Source organism: Perna viridis, chromosome 8, assembly GCF_037379345.1.
Source record: "Perna viridis isolate PV_CMFRI_1.1 ecotype Kerala chromosome 8, ASM3737934v1, whole genome shotgun sequence".
Lineage (NCBI taxonomy): Eukaryota > Metazoa > Mollusca > Bivalvia > Mytilida > Mytilidae > Perna > Perna viridis.
This window is the reverse complement of record NC_142452.1, coordinates 46,149,950-46,174,095: the sequence shown is the minus strand read 5'-3', so window position 1 is coordinate 46,174,095 and position 24,146 is coordinate 46,149,950. Positions and strand designations below refer to the sequence as shown.

The following is a 24,146-nucleotide window of genomic DNA, read 5'->3' as shown; positions in this document are numbered from 1 at the left end:
ATCATACGTATGCCTCTGTGACCAGATTTTCCCCACATGATGATTAGAGGGGTTTTACGGTCTTGACTATCCTTACGGATTTTGCACTACTACCCCATACTGGAATTCTGTTAGTGATGCCAGTTAGTGGTAGAAGGAAGCGGAACCCAGTCTTCGGGATACCTGACCGAGTTACTCAGTCAGAATATGTCCTACTAGCGGCTGGGCTGCTGTGTTGACGCTCTGGTGTACTCCCAGACCCCACGTGGGTGCGAGCGCGGTTACCGACTCTAACTGTCTAGGAGTGCGTCAACTGGTTGTTAATACATATATCTAACAGATAGCATAAAACATAACACTAAGGTGTAATTGTTTTGTTTTACTTTATTCCACATATACTGATTGAATATGCATATTACTGTTTAATTCTTTTATAAACGAAAATAAATTTTCTCTTTTGATTTTTTTTTTAAAAGCGCAGGTGAATTTTTTTTTTCAATTTCAAAAATGAAACAATTTTGAGTTTATTAAAAGGAGATAAAGTCATTTCTTCTAGTAGGCGCTACATCACCTTATGTACCCTTATCCTTTCACGTATTAAGTTGAGTTTAAAAGTAGCTCGTTTTCGTTGATAAAAATATGGCAATTTATGACATTTCTCAGCGTGTTTATTAACAACCTATTTTCAAAATACCTGAACAGATCCATGCAACACAAATTGCGATCGGACATCGATCACCGATCTGTTTCCGATCAATTATCGATCCGTCAAACTGATCCATTTAACCGACGATCACATCATGTGACTACAGATCGGTAACTTCATTTTACAGTTTTCGTTGTTTTCATGGTCAATTTTACACATATTCTCTTGATGCCATAGATTTGAACATCAAATTAAACTTTTATTTAACTTTTTTTTTTATTTTGTACAGATCATCCGTCACTTTACATAACAAAACTGCAATCAGATCTGTCAACAGTCATCAGTTATCGATTCGTCAGCGATCAACTTATCAGCGTTCATCCATCCGTCAAATCGTTGCACGGATCGGTTCAGACTGTAACGCTTAGATTAAATCATACTACCTACTAGGACTAAAAGGATATTTAACAAAACTGTAAGATATTGATCGATCGGTTATCGTTCAACGTATATTTTAGCAGAGGATTCGTGATACTTGAAATGGGAACATTTATTGCTTCTTCAAATACAAAGTAATGTGTCACATATAATTTAAGAATGAACAGTTATACCAGTTCTATCCATCTGTCATAGAATTATTGGTATCTGACCATTAAATATCCAAAGGACAAACTTTAACCAACAATTATATCTATTGAATGTTGGCTCATGTGTGTGTGTACATCAGAGTAAACAACGACTGATCTCATACCACTTATTCTGAGCATTCACAGTAAGAGCTAAACGTTTTCTTTTGCTATAACTTTGAATATTGAAACACAAAAAACAAATTCCCAAATAGGTATTTTGTTGTTTCTCAAAGAAAATTGATCTAGCGGGATGTAAAGGAATTCCCTATAAAAATATGTTCACATGTACAAAACCCTTTAAATTGTATTCATACTGAAAATTATGCCTTTATTTATAACATTCTACGAAGATATACAATATAGGATATTAAAATTTCGGTTATTTGTGTGTCATGTTAAATCATAAAATAATGACAGTACATTACTTGGTAGATACTCCAAATCTTCAAGTACGACAGCAGTTCAAGATCATGACTATAGAGGACTGAAAATGATGAATATGATGGTTACAATATTGTCAATACCAAAGGTTTAATATCTATAGAACTAGAAAAAATAAATAGTTCATTTTATATATAATAAAAAGATCCAATAAAACTTGAAATGCTGCAGAAAAGACGGAATCTGGCAAGGTGGTACAAACCGTCATGAAATACATTGGCTAACGTAGGCGTTTCGCTGCTAACAGTGATCAAGGAAGTTCATCCGTTCATTACTGGGTGAACAGGTGGATCGATCCTCACAAACGTAAGGTCAGCATTTCCAAATATGTTCATCTCCAAAAACGCATGAAAAGAGAGCCAGTTACACTAACTTTTTTATCATATCACATGTATGTTTGTGTTTGCCATCGTTTTCATTTTCTTTAGCAAGTGACATTACTCAATTGTTTTTCTCTGCTACAAAATATATGTTTTAGTGCAGCATAAATATCTAAGCTGCTTCTTGAAAGCAATACTGATTTTCTTGTTTCCATATTCCGTACTGTTGTAATGTTTAATAATTTCTATCAACTGAATTAACTCGTTTTTGGTTTTGTTTTTGTTTTGTTTTGTTTTGTTTTTTTTTCAATTTTCTCTGCTACTTCATTTATATGTTTTGTAAAGGGGCAGTATTACCATATTTTTCTGGATAGTATCTGGTTCAAGGTCACTGTTGTGTTCGAAAATAAATAAATAGATAAATAAAAGGAACTATATAATAGCAATTGAAATTTAGACCTAAGTAAGAACACCCTAGGTCTGTTCGAATCTGTAGATGTCAAATCCGAAAATTATTATATTCAATTACCCACCTCTTCTAACATAGTAGATATTAGATAAGATAAACAGTCTCGTACAAATGCGTGCACAATTCAACATGTGAAATCACAACTAACATTCTTTACGCATTATACAGTTATAACGTTCCTTAACTTCTTAGATGTGTCCAAGTTTGCATCTTCAATAGGAGAATTCCACTGTAGAAGCTCATAACGTGACGAAATGACAAAAGAATATTTAACCTATTAAGAACCTGGCAAATTGAATTGTAAATAAGGTATTTCGAATATTTCAGTCCCATTTCATTATGTTCACTCTTCTAAAAATAAACGGGTCCACCGAAGGAATTAGCTTTACATTGGAAAGCCTTAAATAATCATGTTTTCCCTTAAATGCTGTTGTAAGTTTAATTTCTAATTTTGCATTTTTTTCCTTTTGGTTTTAGATCCAGTCCATAGGGATAGTCAATACCTAGCTTCTAGTTCTTATCTTGGGAACAACTCTCAGGTTCCCGGCATTAAAAAAAAACATGTTATGTGTACTTCTGCGGATGATAAAAAACATATACATATTTCTTCATCAATCCTCTAGGGGAAAACTAGGAATCTCTACTTGACAGCTTTATTTCGACAACCAAATATCTACTACATAGTGGCTTCTGGAAGAGGCCAAATGTGGGCCAGTAAGTCACATTCCAATAATGCAATAAGGCCGTAAATGCCACATACATGTATGCGGACACGTGTGTACGTTTTTAGAAACACAACTGTTGCTTTTAAAAGAGTATATACGATAAATGTCAGCTTGGCATACATGTAGAGAAAAAGATTATCCATTTGCAAAATCTACATACCCATTTAACTCAGCAAAATCGCCTGCACCACCTTCGACGGAAACAAAACTTATTTCATAGTTTACCTACACAATAGTATTATTGCAAATTTTAAAGATGATTTAACTTTTGAGTATAGTTTCAAAAAAAGCGTTTACGAATCTAAATGATTCACTCCTTAATTTCCAAATATCACAAACTACAAGAAAACTGTTCGCCATTCATGAGCGATGGCAATGACGTAACAGATGAATGACATTAACGTCATAAATGTTTGTCGAAAACCGGATTCAACTCCGGAATCAGTATAACATGAATTGAACCTTCATTTGTTTTTTTGCTTTTTTTGTTTATTCGATGAACAGTACTTATTCTACTTTTCAGTTGTTCCTATTTCCTTTGTGAAGGCAAATGTAAACCTACAGTTGACAACTTGTTTTAGTTTTTTTCTTGATTAATGAAAGTGGTTTCAAATAAAAGAAGTTATATTTACCTTTGTACTCTCGATTCTCACTCATAATAAAGATATGTTATATGTAGACCATTGTTAAAATTAAGGTCAGTAATAGAATATAGGCTAGACTTTTGCAGTGAAAATCACTTTATCCCTATTACTTTTTATGAGCAACTCAGCGGGTGTTTCTAGAAATTTGTCATGTAAGGTAATTGGTAGAATATGGCTTTTACAGTGCAAACCTCCGTTTCCGTAAAATAGTGGGGTCTAGTACTTCTTTTCAACAGACGGTATTTTTATTTGGAGTCGAGATAAAATACTAACTTTTGTGGACAATTAAATTGATTCTTGTAAGCTGTATCAAATCAAATGTTAAAAGAGTTCAGTTATTCCTGCAGATCTACAGATCTTGTGTCAATCAATGTGCAAGTTGAAATTACTCAATTGTAAAGTCCGTCTAGATAACCCGACTTCCAACGTAAAAAAATATCTCGGAAGTGGGATACTTTCGCAGCAGTTTCGTTTTCACTCTTTTCGCGGTTAAACCAAGCATAAAGATTGCGCAAATATCGTTTTCGATGCTAATTATTGTATATTTTGACAAAAACAACAGATTTTAAGCTATGCAGAAGTAAATTGGTTGGAACAAACCACAAAAAAAAATTACAATTTTGTACGAAAATATGACAGTTTACAATAATAAAAGGTACTATCCCATGATGATAGATACATAACAATGAATGATGACAAAATAAACGAAGGATTTATTTAATAAATATTCAGACATTATTAAACAAAATCTAATTATCTCTAGCATAAACTTTGACCTCAGCGGTTTGCAAATACCCGAATCCTTTTATATTCAGTTTTACGTATCGTGCATATCTTGTATTGTTGCAATAGAAAACTAAGTGGGATCCAGTTTCTGATGGTCCTATGTAATGTGCACATAATGACATGTGTCCATTGGACGTCGTACCAAGCAAAATGTCAAGATCACGAAGTCTTTCCCCTGTACAAAAATCAAATTCAAGAATTCGTTTACTTTCTTCAGGTGAAATTTTTTTTTCTTAAGGCACTAACAAATATGTTTTTCTGTTTGGTTGACAGCGTAGTTACGTTCGAAACTAAATCTTCACGATGAAGACAATCGTTCAAAACAATCAAGAATAATAAATGCAATGTAAGGAAAAAATAAACAATGTACGTTATCTAATTGTCAACGGAACTCAAACAGAAACATAATGAATTATGAAATAAGAAAAAAAAATACATGTATTGTGAATCAAACATCATGTGTTCCTTTTTTTTGTCTGACGAGGTAAGTACCTTTCTTAATGGAATATACATTTCATGAAAGACATAATGTAGGTAAACTTACCACAACAGTCTTTTCTATTGTATACATCGATTCTAACGATTTTATAGTTCCGACCCAAGTCTATGGTTAAAGACGGTCCTGTTTCTTCTAAAGTGTGTTGAACACTATTATAATTACCGTCCAATGCGTTTTTTGCAGGAAATGCAGTAGAAAACTGAGAACTTTGATGAGCAGTTTTTCTGAATGCAACTTCACGCAGATGCTTTAAACCATTGCCTTTAAAAGATAAAACAACTATAGGAAAATTTCATTAACCATAAGCCAAAAGTTATAATACTTATATATAGCCTTTTGAATTTTCGTTCTAGTATATTTAACTAATGTGCTTGAACAAATAATGCATCACATCTAATCATGCATATACATTTTTTTTTAGTTTTATCCGAAAATCGGTTCTAAATATACTTTACTATACCATAACGATACATAAATACACATAATATTTTTTTTATTTTAAATGTTGCGTGTCTCAGTTATTAGATAATCAAAGTGTATTTATGGTTTATAGATTATTTTTCAAAGAATATACTAGCAACAAAGACTTATTGTCTTTTCAGACGAAGGAACAACCCAGGTTCATCAGCATATTATAATACACAAACAAACAAAATGTACACAACAGGAAAAAAAATATAAAAAGTTAACACGAAAAACAAAGAACGCAAACCTTATTAACATTGAAGTGAGCTTAGATGTTCAAAAGACAACAACATTGCAGTCAAGGTCTAGTTCGATAGAGAGAAAAATTAACTTTGATTGCAGTTGGAGGTCTAACACATAATAGAAAGGAACACTCTGTTGGTAGATAAAGCCATGACGATGACCGTAGATATCTGTGTATGTCAACAATAGGACGAAAAATCCTTCCCCACTATTCTCCATGTTTTCGAAATTTCTTAATTTCTTAACTCCAAGTCCTGGATAAATACTGTTATATGTACCTGCCATTTTTCGGTGTTTTTTTTTCTATCTACGTTTGCACAAAAAATATTTACGGTCACAGTAAATAGTCAAGGCAAGCACAAAGCAATGAACAGCAATATGGTTTAGATTTTCATTGATTTTTATATTAAAACAATATAAAATCGTACTCATATATTACCTCCATTAAGTGCATGGAACATCTCATCCACTTTAGTATCTATGCGTTTCAGCAAGTGTATGATTTTATCATCTGTTTTAATAAAACAGACAATTCATATAAACAAATACGATTTCAACTTTCTTCATTTTCTACGGCAGGAATGTCTTCCAAAAGAAATAGTGCTCTCGTTTGAAAAGAAAAATAAATATTGCAGCTTCTGGTCAACGTGACGGTTCGAAAATAAAAAATAAAATGAAATATTTATTATTATTATTTTTGTCATCACATTTTCTTGAAATCATTATTGTTTTTGTATGATAAAGTTTGCAGAAAGCGATCACAAATTTTAAACATTAACATATCCCAAAAATTGTAAAAAACTGTTTTTTTTCCATTGTATAGCTTTGAATATCTAGATTCATGCGGATGCTTACGATGCTGTAAGAGTAGTAAATGGTCAATAATACCCACAACAGAAATATTATTTTATGACTACATGGTTGGGTTTAGATGTGCATGTTATTCTGTTCATTTCATGTCTTTTGTGTGTATTACTGTTTTCGTTGTCTAGTCATTATTCCTTGATTATGATTTGATTACCGTTTCAAACCTGCTTTTTTGTATCCCGCCTTAACTGGGTCTATGAATATCAAAAGCTCTGTGTCATTCTGACATCCTGACAAATATTCCTATTTTTTGTGGTTGAAACAGTACAAATTTATATCATTAGTGCTACAGAAATCGTTCTCTTATATTTACTTAAATGCAATACTATCTCATACAAACTAAAAGCAGAAATGACTGTTACATTTTAAGACAAATTTGTGGATTTAAAATTATATTTTCAGTTCATACAATGATTAACATCGCAAATGGAGATTTTTATATAAAATACACACGACAAAATCTTGAATCAAAAATGTAAGGCATATGACCCATAAAGGGATAATTAACACCTCGGCCACCCCTTTTCTGTTTCCAATTTAGAAATCGTTTCAAGTACTTGTTGTATTTTGATTTATTTTACAAAATTAAAATCAAATATTTGTCAGTTGTTTTCATCTACACTAATTGAAAGACCTGATCAAATAGAGTATTTAGTGTAGTAAGAGACAACATTTAAAGCCAAAATAAATTGAGAGCAATAACTGTTCATGTCAATACTTTGTTAACAGGTAACTCCTGTTGATAGTACGTATCTTACCTTTATAGTTATTTATACAGATCAAAGAAGAGTATTTGTCATGTGAAATAGCAAATTCTGTAATATGCGATACATCCCAAAGCAGGCAACACATGTTTTTATTTCTGTTATTAAGTTCCTTTATATGTCTATAAGATGAAGTATACAATTATTCATTCAATTTGTTTGCTATTCGGGATAATCCACATTGAAAATCCAACAGTTGCTATTGGATATAAATGTCATTTACTCCCCTAATTTTGAATTCTAGTACTAGTACACTCTATAAAATGTTTTACCTCTTAACGACAAATGTTACATAAAAGAACCATGTTATTTTCTGTTACTTATAACATTTTAAAAAAACACCAAAAAAAGAAATTGATAGAATTTCCAACCATGAACCCATTTTAACTGGTTCGTATCTGAAATGCAAGTTAATAAGTTACAGATAGTAATAGTTATAGAACAATGGTGTAGGAATAATTTACTCTGATTTGGCAGCCCAGAATTGTCATATTGGTGTTTAGCGTGTGGATAATTGTTGGATAACTCCTGTTGATTACGCGTAATAGGACAAACTGACTTCAACCTCCTGACTTACCTCCATACCGCCCGTGTGACACTCCTATCGTGTTTGTTGTTGACAAGCACTGTCCACATAACTGAAGTGTTATTACAGAAAGCTGCAGTAAAAATAAACCTAACATTATCTCTGCAACGACGTTTCGTTCTTGGATGAAGCTTCTTGCAAACAAGAAAGGGAATCCTTATTTGAGACTAGCACTACAAGCACCGAAAGGTAAACAACTTACACGTGGAATGAGTGGCACTGGCTGTATTTATATGTTTTGTTGTCATTTGATTCAATGAAGACTAAGCTATGATATAAGATATAATTTGAACACATGGTGCATTATTGAAATCGGGTTATTTTCAAAGTATCTATTACCCACCGTGTTAAACAAATTCAATTTGACATTGATCTGATGATAATTTTTGTAAGTAATAAATATGTCATATAGATATCAGTACAATTATGGGCAACTCGTCGGGTGGTTCTATAAAATGCAGAGGATGTTTACCCTACCGATGCACCTGGTCAATGCCCCCAGTTTTAGTACGAGTTGCTCATTTACTTTTGTTTCTTTTTATTATGTGGTAATGTTTTGTTCTTTGCTGTGTGTGTCTGATTTCCATATCTGGTCTTTGTCCCTGGATTACATCATTTCATTCCCGCTAGAACTTTGGTTCCCTTGACTCTTGTAACAAACACCTAATTCTACGGTTGTATGCAATCAAATGAAGTAATTAATATTGAGGCTAAAGTATGCAACTAATTTATAATTGCATTTATCTTTATGTTTTATTCGAAAAAATAAATAACTTATAAATATGTAAAACTTTGAACCCTTGTGCGTGCATTGAACGTAAAAGTGCTTTTAAAAGTAGAGACACTTTAATCTGATGCAGCACAATATTTGGCGTGATACCTTTTTTTATTTCTATAGTTATATTTTGACAATTATGGACTATGAGCGACTTTGCGTATACAAAAGATTTTGTTGGTATGTTTTGTATTAAATCTTGCAGTATTCCAAATTTAAAAATACGTAAAACACCGAGGCTTCATTCCTTGCATTACTACATAGGGTAAAACCTCTTGGTGATGGATTTGGCTTTCTCTTTCGATAGATTTGGTTATGAGTACTTCTTATATACAACTAATTTTTTGATTATGATCTTCCTACATATTTGATTTTAATGCTGCTGATGAGAGGTTACTCCTTGAAACACGTGTACAGCATATTGAAATTTACGATATACAAAACTTGTATTTTTTGTATTTATGTCATATCTAATGCTTAAATTTCAAGTAATAATGTGTTACCTTTAAATTGAATGGAAAAAAACGTATTTCGATAAAATGATACAAGTGGAAACCATTAAACAATATAGATACTTTATATTCGGTATTTTCGTGGAAATTCAAGTCGTCAAGTTGATATGAGTTTAAAACAAAATCTATTTAAATATTTTTATAGTTATTAAATATGGACATAAAAAAATTAATGAACATATTAGATATTGTATCAAAATTACACAAAAACAAAATGTTAATCAGTTTATATTTCTACACCAGTTACATCGAATTTGGACTGTTTCACCGAAATCATAAATAAAAATTAGATTAAAGGTAAATTTGAGTAAGTGTGCATGTAACTGACATTTTAAAGTTAATGATGTCTTTATTTTGATTATTGATTTGATTTGATATCAATATAGACTTATATTATTGATCATTAATAATAAATTCATATTTTAACACAATTATGAAATTTACTACAAGAAAAAGAAACGCATTAAAATCGTTACGACTTAAACATTTACCCCTTTCAAAAAAGGGAGATAATCCAAATTTAAAAAAAGTTTCTGATATAATATACGATACAAAGTAACTAAGACAGTAGACAGAGATTCGAACTCAATCGTAATTAGTTCACGCTTTATACAACTACTACTACTTTATACTACTCACGGCTGTAACATAAAGAAAATTGAAAGCTGCATTTTTATATAGTACTGGGAACATATATATCAGAATTATAATACATGCAATAAGAAATCTTTCTTTGTGGAAGAAATGCTTGAATCAAGCAATAAATACTTAAATGAGATGATCATATTTAGCTTTAATGAAGAATGGTTCTTCATTCTTTTTGTATAGACCATGGTAGAACCTTCAGGTGATGGATTTGACTTCCTGGTGCTTCATTCTTTTATATATACCATTGTAGAACCTTCAGGTGATGGATTCGACTTCCTGGTGCTTCATTCTTTTGAAAGACCATGGTAGAACCTTCAGGTGATGGATTTGGCTTCCTGGTGCTTCATTCTTTTGTAAAAACAAAGGTATAACCTTCAGGTGATGAATTTGGCTTTCTGGCTGGTGCTTCCTTCTTTTGTATAACCCATGATAAAGCATTTAGATGATGGATTTGGCTTCCTATTTCGATATTGTTGGTATTCACCCATTCTGTAGTCAGTCTTGTCTGATCCCGATTCATTTCAAAGTTTATTTTCATATTTATCACAATTTGCAGTTTTACAAAATTCAATATGCCTAAAACACCGAAGGATTTGGCTTCCTATTTTGATGGAATTGGTTTTAAGACTTCTTTTATACAATGTTGTCTAGCTTAGAATTTCCTATCTTTATTGTAATGCTGCTGATATGGTCTATTAATCACATTTTTTAAGTACCTGACAAGAATTCTTCCATAAGTCCACTGGCATTATAAGGACCAAACATTTATTAATACCGATAATATCTCAAAGAAAATACAAGTTGTATTATGTTTTATCGTCTTTCATTGAAGACCAATGGGTGACCTTAGGCTGGCATTGTAATCCTTGTTGGGTCATTGTCTTTTTGACATATATGCACCATACCTATTCTCGTTATATAGAAATATTTATGTTATTCACCCCTATAGTTTACCTAGGAATACTCTGTATATTTTATTGACAATTGTTTTTTTTTGAAATTATAAGAATATTTCTTCGTCGATTGTTTTTTTTTATGTTTTTTGTTTATTTGAATTTATATGCAAATCTTATTTATTTTCCTTAATGCATATTTTATTCATCGTGCTAAGATCTCAGTTTTCAAAAGAAATGATTTCATTATATCACTGAACAAGCATTACTTCTTTATCAGAGTCAAACACCGCTCTAGCTAGCTGCGTGTAAATTTGAGGAAATAAATAGCCTGTAACATTATGTTTGGTTTTATTAATAAATATGAAATAAATAATCGTTTCTGATAGTAATCAAGGGAACCTAGATTCTAGCGGTATACAAAAGAATGTGATCCAGGGTCAAAGAATAAATATGGAAAACAGACAAACACAACAAAGAAAATAAAAAATAACAAAAATAATACATACAAAGTAAAAACCATAACTAAGCAACAATAAAAATACAACAAAAACAAAACAATAAAACTTGGAGCATGAACCAGGTGCACCAGTAAGGAACGCGTCTTCTGCTTTTCCATAAACACCCGCCGAGTTGCTAATAATTGTCCGGTTAGGGGTTGACAAAAGATGAAAGGAAGACTATGACACGTTGAACAAATCATGGTGCAGATGGATACAACGTAGCGGTCCACGAGTTCATGATGACGACCATGAATCTTCAGTAGTATTGACCAATCCTGTAGCAACCCTGTTCAAAAAACCTAATTGTAAGAAGTCTAGCGCAATACAAAATGTAGTAACGGCCAGCTCTGGCATAACACGTATGAGTGATATGAACATTCGCAGGTGATGTAGTGATGTTGTCACAGATGAAAGGAAAGATGACAATACGGAAAGAAAAGTCATTGCGTTTGTCGTATAGATTGGTCAATAGTTTTCCTTTACCATCGATCGATCTCTAAGTCTTGGTACAGAAATAAGGCTGACTTCACAGAGTTTGTAGTATCCTTTATCTCATATGATCACGCTCTTTGGGATAGATGCGATGTATCAATCCCTGGAAGTATGATTGTTTAATGATAATACCTCACCGATATAGCGGACACTGCGACTTAAGAGTAATCAAGGGGACCAACATTCTAACAGAAATTAAAAGTAAGAAATCCAGGGACAAAGACCAGACATGGAAAACGGACACACACAACAAAGACAAAAATATAAAGGATCCAACTAAATGATGTTCCTCCTTTTGGATCAGATCAGCTATAAAGACAGCCGCATAAAAGAAAAGAAATAGGTCAGCAAGTAGAGGAGCCCAATTTATCTTATTTGAATGCAGCTTGTTTGTTAAAACGCGTCCTCAACACCGGAAAAATATGTTGTCGATCACAAAATCCAGTATTTGTTATTATCTTCATCAGTAAATTTGGATGATTTGAATTTGTTTTTACAAAGTATGAGGAATCTCTACCAAAACTGCATACATGTGTATACACATTAGTTAAACCAAAATACAGCCAACTCCTACTGTTGTGACGGATTAAACAGGTTATCATGTTTCTTTTTTAACCTTGTGAATTTCACCTGGTCATATGTTCGTAGAAAATTGAAAGTCACTCATGATTTGAGATTTTTATTGAGACATGATGTGCTTATTTTTTTTCTTATATTGTATGCGTGTAATTCATGTCGCCTACCTAATCCATTTTCTTTTATTCGGCGCTGGTAATATTTTTTTTTTTTTTCTAATTTAAATATGAAAAGTCCGTTGAACAGGTGCCTTTTGTACATCTTTTATCGAACTTAAGTCACACAGCTTAATGATTTCAGTTTAAGTAAGCCTCCGAAGAAAAATGTATGGATAAAAAAATCGTTATTTCAGATACATGTAGAGTTCTCAAAGTAGAATGATATATATGAAACAGTCACTTTGAAACAGTCGAGCGAAAATGCATTGATTAGTTCATTGTAAATTTAGAATCGATGTCGGAAATGATTCGATTGGATTTTTCCCTCTTTCCTCCAAAAAGCCCCGAATGGCTGATGATTATACTTTGTCTTGTTAAACTTCATTTTCAACTCTATAATGGTGGCTTGAATAAAATAAGATATTCTGTAAAGCACTACTGCATCTAAATGCAAACATATTCTTAAATGTAGTTTTATGCGAGATATTTTTTTTTTATTTCATATACTGAATGTTACAAACTTGTATGTAACTTAATAACAATTTGCATATACAAGTGAGTATATCGTGTTCACAAAAACGGAGTCATTAATTGAGTGATTTTTCATTCAAATGTTGTGTTTTAAATCCGATGCAGTCAAAGGTATCGAACAAGTAGGAAAACTATAAACTAAAGCTGATCCAATTATTTTGGTCAAGTCTCTGAAATAGAAGTCTAGAAGCTAGTAAAAAGAGTTTAAGGTTTCTGTCAATATAACGAGTTAAGGTTAAAGATGATCTCCGCAATTTTTTAAAATGTCAAAACATGAATAAATATTTTCTTTGGTTTTTTTTTATTAGAAGAAAATAAAAAAAACACTATTTTCATGTTACTCGTGCTATAAAATTTAATCAGAACTGTGCTTTAATATATACAACTAGTGTTACTTATAGATTAACTGATCTTAATAAATTACTCACGATTTCTGACTCTATTAACCTATAATACTCATATTATATACCCATATTACACCTTTTTGTGAATGAAGTGTTTTGTTTAATTTCAATTCCAGTCATTTTCGTCTATTATTTGTTTTTTTTTAATGTTTAATGTTTTGAGTACAATCAACTTATTTTTAGTGCATGCATTTTCACCTATTTGTGCAAGTTGACATATACAGTCCTTGAACCGATCCGCGCGACGATTGTACGGATCGATGACCGGTGACCGATCTGATCGCAGTTTTGTTATGCAACATGACGTAAGATCTGTTTTAAATAAATTTTAAATGAAAGTATAAATTGATGTTTAAATCTATGTGTACAATTGACAAAGAAAACAACAAAAAGCGTAAAATACATTGACCGCTCTTTGGTCACGTGATGCGATCAACAGTTAAATTGATATGTTTGACGGATCGATGACTGACCGAACACTGATCGGTGATCGATGACCGATCGCAATTTTTTGTTGCACGGATCGGGTTCAGGTATTGTATTATTATGTGATGAAACAGTAATCAAAGGAACCAAGATTCTAGCGGAAATCAAAAGAATATAATTCGGACCACACAGAAAAAAAAGAACAAAATGCATACATTTGTACAATAGACAATATAATACGTACAAAACAATAGAGTAAATAAGCAACTCCACTAAAAACTGGGTGCATGGACCATGTGCACAGGTAGGGTAAGTGTCCTCTGCTTTTCTAGAAACACATATCGAGTTGCTAATAAACGTCAAGTCTGGGTAAGACAAAAGAAGAAGGAAAACTATGATACGTTGAACAAATCGGTTTTCATGGTGTAGATGTAACGTTACGTAACGATCCACGAGTTCATAATGACGGCCATTTCAATATTTGTACTGTCCAGGAAATGTGGAATGTGGAGAATAACATTAAACAGTTTATGTGTAGTTATTTGAGTTATCTAGAAATGGTGATACATCGAATACGTCTCAATGTATACATCCAAAGAAACAAGAATAACAAAAAACACTTAATTTGCCTAGAAAAATATAACACATAACAATGCTAGAAAATATTTTATCAAAATACAAAAAGTTATTTTATCGATATAAGTAAAAGGTGAATTGGTTATAATCATAAACCAGGTAAGAATTTGTATGTAGAATTCACGTAAAACACATTTCAAGTTGCAATACATGATACCATAATTTTTTGGGGTTTTTCATATCGTCGTACTACACCGTGTGTTTGTAGCCACAACAAAAAATTCCTACTGTTACAAAATATTCTTTATGTAGTCACTGCTTGAAACTGCAATGGTATGAGTTTACGAAAACAGACATTGTCACTATCACAAATCATGCGTGATGAATTTCCAAGGCAAAACATGATATTTGCAACGTATTTAAAATATAACACAACTTCAAAAAGCTTTGAAAAGTTCAATCACAATAAACCCACACATTTGTTAATATATCGTAATGGTAAATATTATATCTATAACTAAGTTTAACTCACCAAAAAACAGAAGTATTCTCCCAATATCAGTACAGAACAAATCATTTTAACTGGTTAAGAACTTGTAAACACATGATTATTAAAGTGAAAATTTTATGATGGGGAATTAAGCATCACAAATTACAAATAAATAAATAAATAAATTTTGTCCCCAGATGTGATCGTCATAAAAGGTAAAATTTGACCATAACAGTAGAGAAGACTTCAATCTTGTAGCAACATAACCTACTTCAAGAAGTCTAGTTATAAGAAGTCTAGCGCGATAAAAAAAAGTCTGCATAATTACGACAAGCTCTGGCATAACGTATGATTAGTGATATGGAATATCCACACGCAGGTGCTAGGGATATGGCTGCATATGAAAGGAAAGTTGACATGACGGAATAAAAAGCCATCACGTTTGTCGTATAGTTTAGTCAATAGTTTTCCTTTTCCATCGATCTCTAAGTATAGGTCAAGATATGAGGCTGACTTCACAGTGTCTGTACTGTCTTTCACGTCAAGTTCTTTAGGGTAGATGCGGTGTATGAAATGACTGGAATTCGGATTATTAAACGATAAAACGTCATCTATATAGCGGAAAGTGAGATAGAAGGATCTGGCTAATTTATATTCCTTCTTTCGGATCAGATCAACTATAAAGTCAGCATCATAAGAGTGAAAGAATAGGTCAGGGAGTAGAGGAGCACCCTTTGTTCCCGTTGAAATGCCGATCATTTTTTGAAACACACGTCCACCATACTGGACAAAAAAGTTATCTATTAAAAACTCGAGCACACTCCTTTTTAGAGTTATTGCCCTTGAAAGGTGAAAAATGAAGTATTTTTACAGTTTTCAACTAATGTCTTTAAAACTACAATAGGTAAAAAAAAAACTTTCAATTGATGAAATGATCCTCATGATAAGTTTTATCAAAGTTTTTTTTTTTTTTTTTTTCAAGTCAAAATTGTTTAACAACAACAGGCAAAACCTTAACCATGTGAGACTCATGGGATCATTTTTGTTTGTTTGTTTTTGTTTTGTTTATTGTTTTGTTTTGTTTTGTTTTTTTGTTTTTTTTTTTTTGGGGTTTTTTTTGGCTTTTTTTGGGGGGGTGCGCCTGATAAGTTAAGGAAGTAAGTGATGAAGGACTACAGAACAGGAGTAAAAATATTCTCTCTGGAATGTGAAAGGTCCAAGAACTGCTATGAACGTGCTTGCATGTACGTGAATGCACTTACTTTGAACCGCTTTGCTGTCATTTACGTGGGATTTTTTTTCCATAGATTTAATATTTGAATCTAATAGTTTTCAATATGTGTTTTCTCTGATATCCGTTTAAATCTCCTCGATGAAAAATCGTTCTGTATTATGATTTACTTTTGCGTGGAATGCAGTACAGAAATGAGAGGCTTTAAATAAGCTCGTAAAAGCATTAATGTATAGAAACCTGTAGCACGCTGTTTAATGATAATTTTGTTTATAATAAATGTTGCAATGCATTTAATTCCATTATGCGAACCTGCAAGTTGCAAACACTGTTCTAAGATCAAGCGCGAATAAATCTTTTTACTCGCTCCTGTTTTCATTTTGAAAGTAGGAGCCGTTTGCTTTGTTTGCTGGTAAAAAATCCAGGCTCTGGGTATGTAGTTATTGCAATGATGAAGCAAAGTTCTATATAACAAAGTTCTTTCAACAATGCTTTCTTTATCCGGAAAAAAATCTTCAATACATATATATTAACAATGTGCACATATCAAACTTGTCCTTTCATTTGGATTTAATGTTGCAAAATTAACGTATGCAAAATACTGGTCAATTGTACGCAATTTTGGGTGTATAAAATAATGTTGCTAAGTTTCTTGTATATAAAGTACATTTTCCAACATTTCTTGCGTATTTAATGTTCACCTACACATATGCCAAAAACATGCAGACACTTAAAATACCCGTACATATATCAAACCTGTTACATAAGGAAGTACTATGATGCACTGCTCAGGAGGATCATGGATGCATGGTATGAATATCTACCTGACATTTATTGAAATTAGTTTTCGAACCTGTATTAAACATGTGCCAAGCGTTCATGCATTTTGGCGGAGTTACGATTAGCATTGATGTTAATCTTCGGAAACTCTACAAAAGGAGACCCCTGTTATATCTATTCAAAATTGAAGTACGTCACTTCTGGGCTTCTTAACTTCCCAAATTCATCCACATTACTATGACTGATGAATAGCAAACATTTCGAAAGGACAGGATTTGAGCTCCCATCGGGAGGCGGACAAGACTGTTGGAGATTACTGAAAGTATGATAAAATATCGGGAGGCTCTATCCGAAAGCGGTCGATAGCGGGAGGTTTAAAACCTATATAGATGCATTTACTTCAAACTTTCCCACATTAATTTACTATTATGCGTAATCATAAACTTTTATGAAAAAGTTTTATTTTTATTGTTATATATCTCATTTAAAACTTCGCAAATATTATAGGAATTGTTGATTTAACTTAAAGTAATGATAAGTTTATCAACAATGATTTGTGCATGTACGTGCTTTTTATGTTCCAGCTATTGTACTTTTTAACGCATTGCTCAGGGATCTGTCTGTTTGTCTATCTGTCTGTCTGGCTGTAGTTAAGCACGAAAAGCCTTAGTGACTCCTAACTGGATATGAAGATATATATACATATAGTCACTCATATATTGTTGTATGTAGTTGAGAAAGAATCGGAAACACGTGATTTGTATATTTGCCCCATCTCTATTTATTCTGTTTTCAGCGGAACATACTCGTAGACTCGATGATCACCGATTTTTTAAATAAGTTTGAGTAAAGTAAAACGCTCTTTTACGGAAGGGGAGACAAAATGATTTATTGCCCAAAGCTTTATGAAATGTAGAAGTAAAGGTACGAATGCAAACATTCTTCACATGGCTAAGAAAAAGTTATCATACGTATGCCTCTGTGACCAGATTTTCCCCACATGATGATTAGAGGGGTTTTACGGTCTTGACTATCCTTACGGATTTTGCACTACTACCCCATACTGGAATTCTGTTAGTGATGCCAGTTAGTGGTAGAAGGAAGCGGAACCCAGTCTTCGGGATACCTGACCGAGTTACTCAGTCAGAATATGTCCTACTAGCGGCTGGGCTGCTGTGTTGACGCTCTTGTGTACTCCCAGACCCCACGTGGGTGCGAGCGCGGTTACCGACTCTAACTGTCTAGGAGTGCGTCAACTGGTTGTTAATATATATATCTAACAGATAGCATAAAACATAACACTAAGGTGTAATTATTTTGTTTTACTTTATTCCACATATACTGACTGAATATGCATATAACTGTTTAATTCTTTTATAAACGAAAATGAATTTTCTCCTTTGATTTTTTTTTAATAACGCAGGTGAATTTTTTTTTTCAATTTCAAAAATGGAACAATTTTGAGTTTATTAAAAGGAGATAAAGTCATTTCTTCTAGTAGGCGCTACATCACCTTATGTACCCTTATCCTTTCACGTATTAAGTTGAGTTTAAAAGTAGCTCGTTTTCGTTGATAAAAATATGGCAATTTATGACATTTCTCAGCGTGTTTATTAACAACCTATTTTCAAAATACCTGAACAGATCCATGCAACACAAATTGCGATCGGTCATCGATCACCGATCTGTTTCCGATCCATTATCGATCCGTCAAACTGATCCATTTAACCGACGATCACATCATGTGACTACAGATCTGTCACTTCATTTTACAGTTTTCGTTGTTTTCATGGTCAATTTTACACATATTCTCTTGATGCCATAGATTTGAACATCAAATAATACTTCTATTTAACTTTTTTTTTATTTTGTACAGATCATCCGTCACTTTACATAACAAAACTGCAATAAGATCGGTCCCCAGTCATCGGTTATCGATTCGTCGGCGATCAACTTATCAGCGTTCATCCATCCGTCAAATCGTGTAACGCTTAGATTAAATCATACTACCTACTAGGACTAAAAGGATATTTAACAAAACTGTAAGGTATTGATCGATCGGTTATCGTTCAACGTATATTTTAGCAGAGGATTCGTGATACTTGAAATGGGAACATTTATAGCTTCTGCAAATACAATGTAATGTGTCACATATAATTTAAGAATGAACAGTTACACCAGTTCTATCCATCTGTCATAGAATTATTGGTATCTGACCATTAAATATCGGTACACCTGAGGGTTGCTCATTTTTTTTTACTTTGTATATATGTTTTGAACTCTCAATTCTCACTAATAAATAAAGGTAGATTATCTTTAGAGAATATTGTTAAAATTTGTCATGTAAGGTTATTGGTAGAATATGGGCTAGGCTTTTACAGTGCAAACCTCCGTTTCCGTAAAATAGTGGGGTCTAGTACTTCTTTTCAACAGACGGCATTTTTATTTGGGGTCGAGATAAAATAACTTTTGTGGACAATTAAATTGATTCTTGTAAGCTGTATCAAATCAAATGTTAAAAGAGTTCAGTTATTCCTGCAGATCTACAGATCTTGTGTCAATCAATGTGCAAGTTGAAATTACTCAATTGTAAAGTCCGTCTAGATAACCGGACTTCCAACGTAAAAAAATATCTCGGAAGTGGGATACTTTCGCAGCAGTTTTATTTTCACTCTTTTCGCGGTTAAACCAAGCATAAAGATTGCGCAAATATCGTTTTCGATGTTAATTATTGTATATTTTGACAAAAACAACAGATTTTATGCTATGCAGAAGTAAATTGGTTGGAACAAACCACAAAAAAAAAAATACAATTTTGTACGAAAATATGACAGTTTACAATAATAAAAGACACTATCCCATGATGATAGATACATAACAATGAATGATGACAAAATAAACGAAGGATTTATTTAATAAATATTCAGACATTATTAAACAAAATCTAATTATCTCTAGCATAAACTTTGACCTCAGCGGTTTGCAAATACCCGAATCCTTTTATATTCAGTTTTACGTATCGTGCATATCTTGTATTGTTGCAATAGAAAACTAAGTGGGATCCAGTTTCTGATGGTCCTATGTAATGTGCACATAATGACATGTGTCCATTGGACGTCGTACCAAGCAAAATGTCAAGATCACGAAGTCTTTCCCCTGTACAAAAATCAAATTCAAGAATTCGTTTACTTTCTTCAGGTGAATTTTTTTTTCTTAAGGCACTAACAAATATGTTTTTCTGTTTGGTTGACAGCGTAGTTACGTTCGAAATTAAATCTTCACGATGAAGACAATCGTTCAAAAAAATCAAGAATAATAAATGCAATGTAAGGAAAAAATAAACAATGTACTTATCTAATTGTCAAAGGAACTCAAACACAAACATAATGAATTATGAAATAAGAAAAAAAATACATGTATTGTGAATCAAACATCATGTGTATCTTTTTTTTTGTCTGACGAGGTAAGTACCTTTCTTAATGGAATATACATTTCATGAAAGACATAATGTAGGTAAACTTACCACAACAGTCTTTTCTATTGTATACATCGATTCTAACGATTTTATAGTTCCGACCCAAGTCTATGGTTAAAGACGGTCCTGTTTCTTCTAAAGTGTGTTGAACACTATTATAATTACCGTCCAATGCGTTTTTTGCAGGATATGCAGCAGACCACTGAGAACTTTGTTGAGCAGTTTTTCTGAATGCAACTTCACGCAGATGCTTTAAACCATTGCCTTTAAAAGATAAAACAGCTTCAGGAAAATTTCATTAACCATAAACCAAAAGTCATAATACTTATATATAGCCTTTTGAATTTTCGTTCTAGTATATTTAACTAATGTGCTTGAACAAATAATGCATCACATCTAATCATGCATATACATTTTTTTTTATTTTTTCCGAAAATCGGTTGTAAATATACTTTATTATACCATAACGATACATAAATACACATAATATGTTTTTTATTTTAAATGTTGCGTGTCTCAGTTATTAGATAATCAAAGTGTATTTATGATTTATAGATTATTTTTCAAAGAATATACGAGCAACAAAGACTTATTGTCTTTTCAGACGAAGGAACAACCCAGGATCATCAGCATATTATAATACACGAACAAACAAAATGAACACAACAGGAAAAAAATATTAAAAGTTATCACGAAAAACAAAGAACGCAAACCTTATTAACATTGAAGTGAGCTTAGATGTTCAAAAGACAACAACATTGCAGTCAAGGTCTAGTTCGATAGAGAGAAAAATTAACTTTGATTGCAGTTGGAGGTCTAACACATAATAGAAAGGAACACTCTGTTGGTAGATAAAGCCATGACGATGACCGTAGATATCTGTGTATGTCAACAATAGGACGAAAAATCCTTCCCCACTATTCTCCATGTTTTCAAAATTTCTTAATTTCTTAACTCCAAGTCTTGGATAAATACTGTTATATGTACCTGCCATTTTTCGATGTTTTTTTTTCTATCTACGTTTGCGCAAAAAATATTTACGGTCACAGTAAATAGTCAAGGCAAGCACAAAGCAATGAACAGCAATATGGTTTAGATTTTCATTGATTTTTATATTAAAACAATATAAAATCGTATTCATATATTACCTCCATTAAGTGCATGGAACATCTCATCCACTTTAGTATCTATGCGTTTCAGCAAGTGTATGATTTTATCATCTGTTTTAATAAAACAGACAATGCATATAAACAAATACGATTTCAACTTTCTTCATTTTCTACGGCAGGAATGTCTTCCAAAAGAAATAGTGCTCTCGTTTGAAAAGAAAAATAAATATTGCAGCTTCTGGTCAACGTGACGGTTCGAAAATAAAAAATAAATTGAAATATTTATTATTATTGTATTTGTCATTACATTTTCTTGAAATCATTATTGTTTTTGTATGATAAAGTTTGCAGAAAGCGATCATTTCGGACACAAATTTTAAACATTAACATATCCCAAAAATGGTAAACAACTGTTTTTTCAATTGTATAGCTTTGAATATCTAGATTTATGCGGATGCTTACGATGCTGTAAGAGTAGTAAATGGTCAATAATACCCACAACAGAAATATTATTTTATGACTACATGGTTGGGTTTAGATGTGCATGTTATTCTGTTCATTTCATGTCTTTTGTGTGTATTACTGTTTTCGTTGTCTAGTCATTATTCCTTGATTATGATTTGATTACCGTTTCAAACCTGCTTTTTTGTATCCCGCCTTAACTGGGTCTATGAATATCAAAAGCTTTGTGTCATTCTGACATCCTGACAAATATTCCTATTTTTTGTGGTTGAAACAGTACATATTTATATCATTAGTGCTACAGAAATCGTTCTCTTATATTTACTTAAATGCAATACTATCTCATACAAACAAGCAGAAATGACTGTTACATTTTAAGACAAATTTGTGGATTTAAAATTATATTTTCAGATAATACAATGATTAATATCGCAAATGGAGATTTTTATATAAAATACACACGACAAAATCTTGAATAAAAAATGTAAGGCATATGACCCTTAAAGGGATAATTAACTTTTTTTTTTCTCAACACCTCGGCCACCCCTTTTCTGTTTCCAATTTAGAAATCGTTTCAAGTACTTGTTGTATGTTGATTTATTTTACAAAATTAAAATCAAATATTTGTCTGTTGTTTTCATCTACATTAATTGAAAGACCTGATCAAATAGAGTATTTAGTGTAGTAAGAGACAACATTTACAGCCAAAATAAATTGAGAGCAATAACTGTTCATGTCAATACTTTGTTAACAGGTAACTCCTGTTGATAGTACGTATCTTACCTTTATAGTTATTTATACAGATCAAAGAAGAGTATTTGTCATGTTAAATAGCAAATTCTGTAATATGCTATACATCCCAAAGCAGGCAACACATGTTTTTATTTCTGTTATTAAGTTCCTTTATATGTCTATAAGATGAAGTATACAATTATTCATTCTATTTGTTTGCTATTCGGGATAATCCACATTGAAAATCCAACAGTTGCTATTGGATATAAATGTCATTTACTCCCCTAATTTTGAATTCTAGTACTAGTACACTCTATAAAATGTTTTACCTCTTAACGACAAATGTTACATAAAAAAACATGTTATTTTCTGTTACTTATAACATTTTAAACAAAACACCAAAAAAAAGAAATTGATAGAATTTCCAACCATGAACCCATTTTAACTGGTTCGTATCTGAAATGCAAGTTAATAAGTTACAGATAGTAATAGTTATAGAACAATGGTGTAGGAATAATTTACTCTGATTTGGCAGACCAGAATTGTCATATTGGTGTTTAGCGTGTGGATAATTGTTGGATAACTCCTGTTGATAACGCGTAATAGGACAAACTGACTTCAACCTCCTGACTTACCTCCATACCGCCCGTGTGACACTCCTATCGTGTTTGTTGTTGACAAGCACTGTCCACATAACTGAAGTGTTATTACAGAAAGCTGCAGTAAAACTAAACCTAACATTATCTCTGCAACGACGTTTCGTTCTTGGATGAAGCTTCTTGCAAACAAGAAAGGGAATCCTTATTTGAGACTAGCACTACAAGCACCAAAAGGTAAACAACTTACACGTGGAATGAGTGGCACTGGCTGTATTTATATGTTTTGTTGTCATTTGATTCAATGAAGACTAAGCTATGATATAATTTGAACACATGCTGCGTTATTGAAATCGGGTTATTTTCAAAGTATCTATTACCCACCGTGTTAAACAAATTCCATAAAGTTAACATTGATCTGATGATAATTTTTGTAAGTAATAAATATGTCATATAGATATCAGTACATTTTTTTTAAAGACGTGCGTGAGGAGTTTTCATATGGAAAGAGCTTGTCCTAACCACTTTTTTGATTGGCGCTGGACGTCTTACAATTAGACTTCTTGAATAGGGTTATGTTGCTACAAAATTGAAGACATCACTACAGAAATTTTATGGTCGTCATCATGAAGTCGTGGATCGATACGGTGTATCCATCTGCACCATAAAAAACGGATTTGTTTAACGTGTTTTAGTTTTCTATCTAGTTTAATC

The 24,146-nt window shown here is 32.3% G+C and overlaps 2 protein-coding genes across 2 annotated transcripts; both read right to left on the bottom strand.

Annotated features, from left to right (window-relative positions):
• Nucleotides 1-4,543: 4,543 nt before the first annotated feature.
• LOC148610734 (fucolectin-like) lies at nucleotides 4,544-8,280 on the bottom strand. The gene is made up of 4 exons (XM_088596037.1): nucleotides 8,055-8,280; nucleotides 6,286-6,357; nucleotides 5,184-5,399; nucleotides 4,544-4,814 (listed from the first exon to the last, which is right to left on the bottom strand). Exons 1-4 carry the CDS (start codon nucleotides 8,158-8,160, stop codon nucleotides 4,603-4,605), a joined length of 606 nt encoding a protein of 201 aa, XP_088452163.1. The 5' UTR covers nucleotides 8,161-8,280; the 3' UTR covers nucleotides 4,544-4,602.
• An 11,663-nt stretch (nucleotides 8,281-19,943) lies between these two features.
• Nucleotides 19,944-23,683, bottom strand: LOC148610733 (fucolectin-6-like). Its single transcript, XM_088596036.1, has 4 exons — nucleotides 23,472-23,683; nucleotides 21,682-21,753; nucleotides 20,582-20,797; nucleotides 19,944-20,214 (listed from the first exon to the last, which is right to left on the bottom strand). The coding sequence occupies exons 1-4, from the start codon at nucleotides 23,575-23,577 to the stop codon at nucleotides 20,003-20,005; spliced, it is 606 nt and encodes a 201-aa protein (XP_088452162.1). The 5' UTR covers nucleotides 23,578-23,683; the 3' UTR covers nucleotides 19,944-20,002.
• Nucleotides 23,684-24,146: the final 463 nt, after the last annotated feature.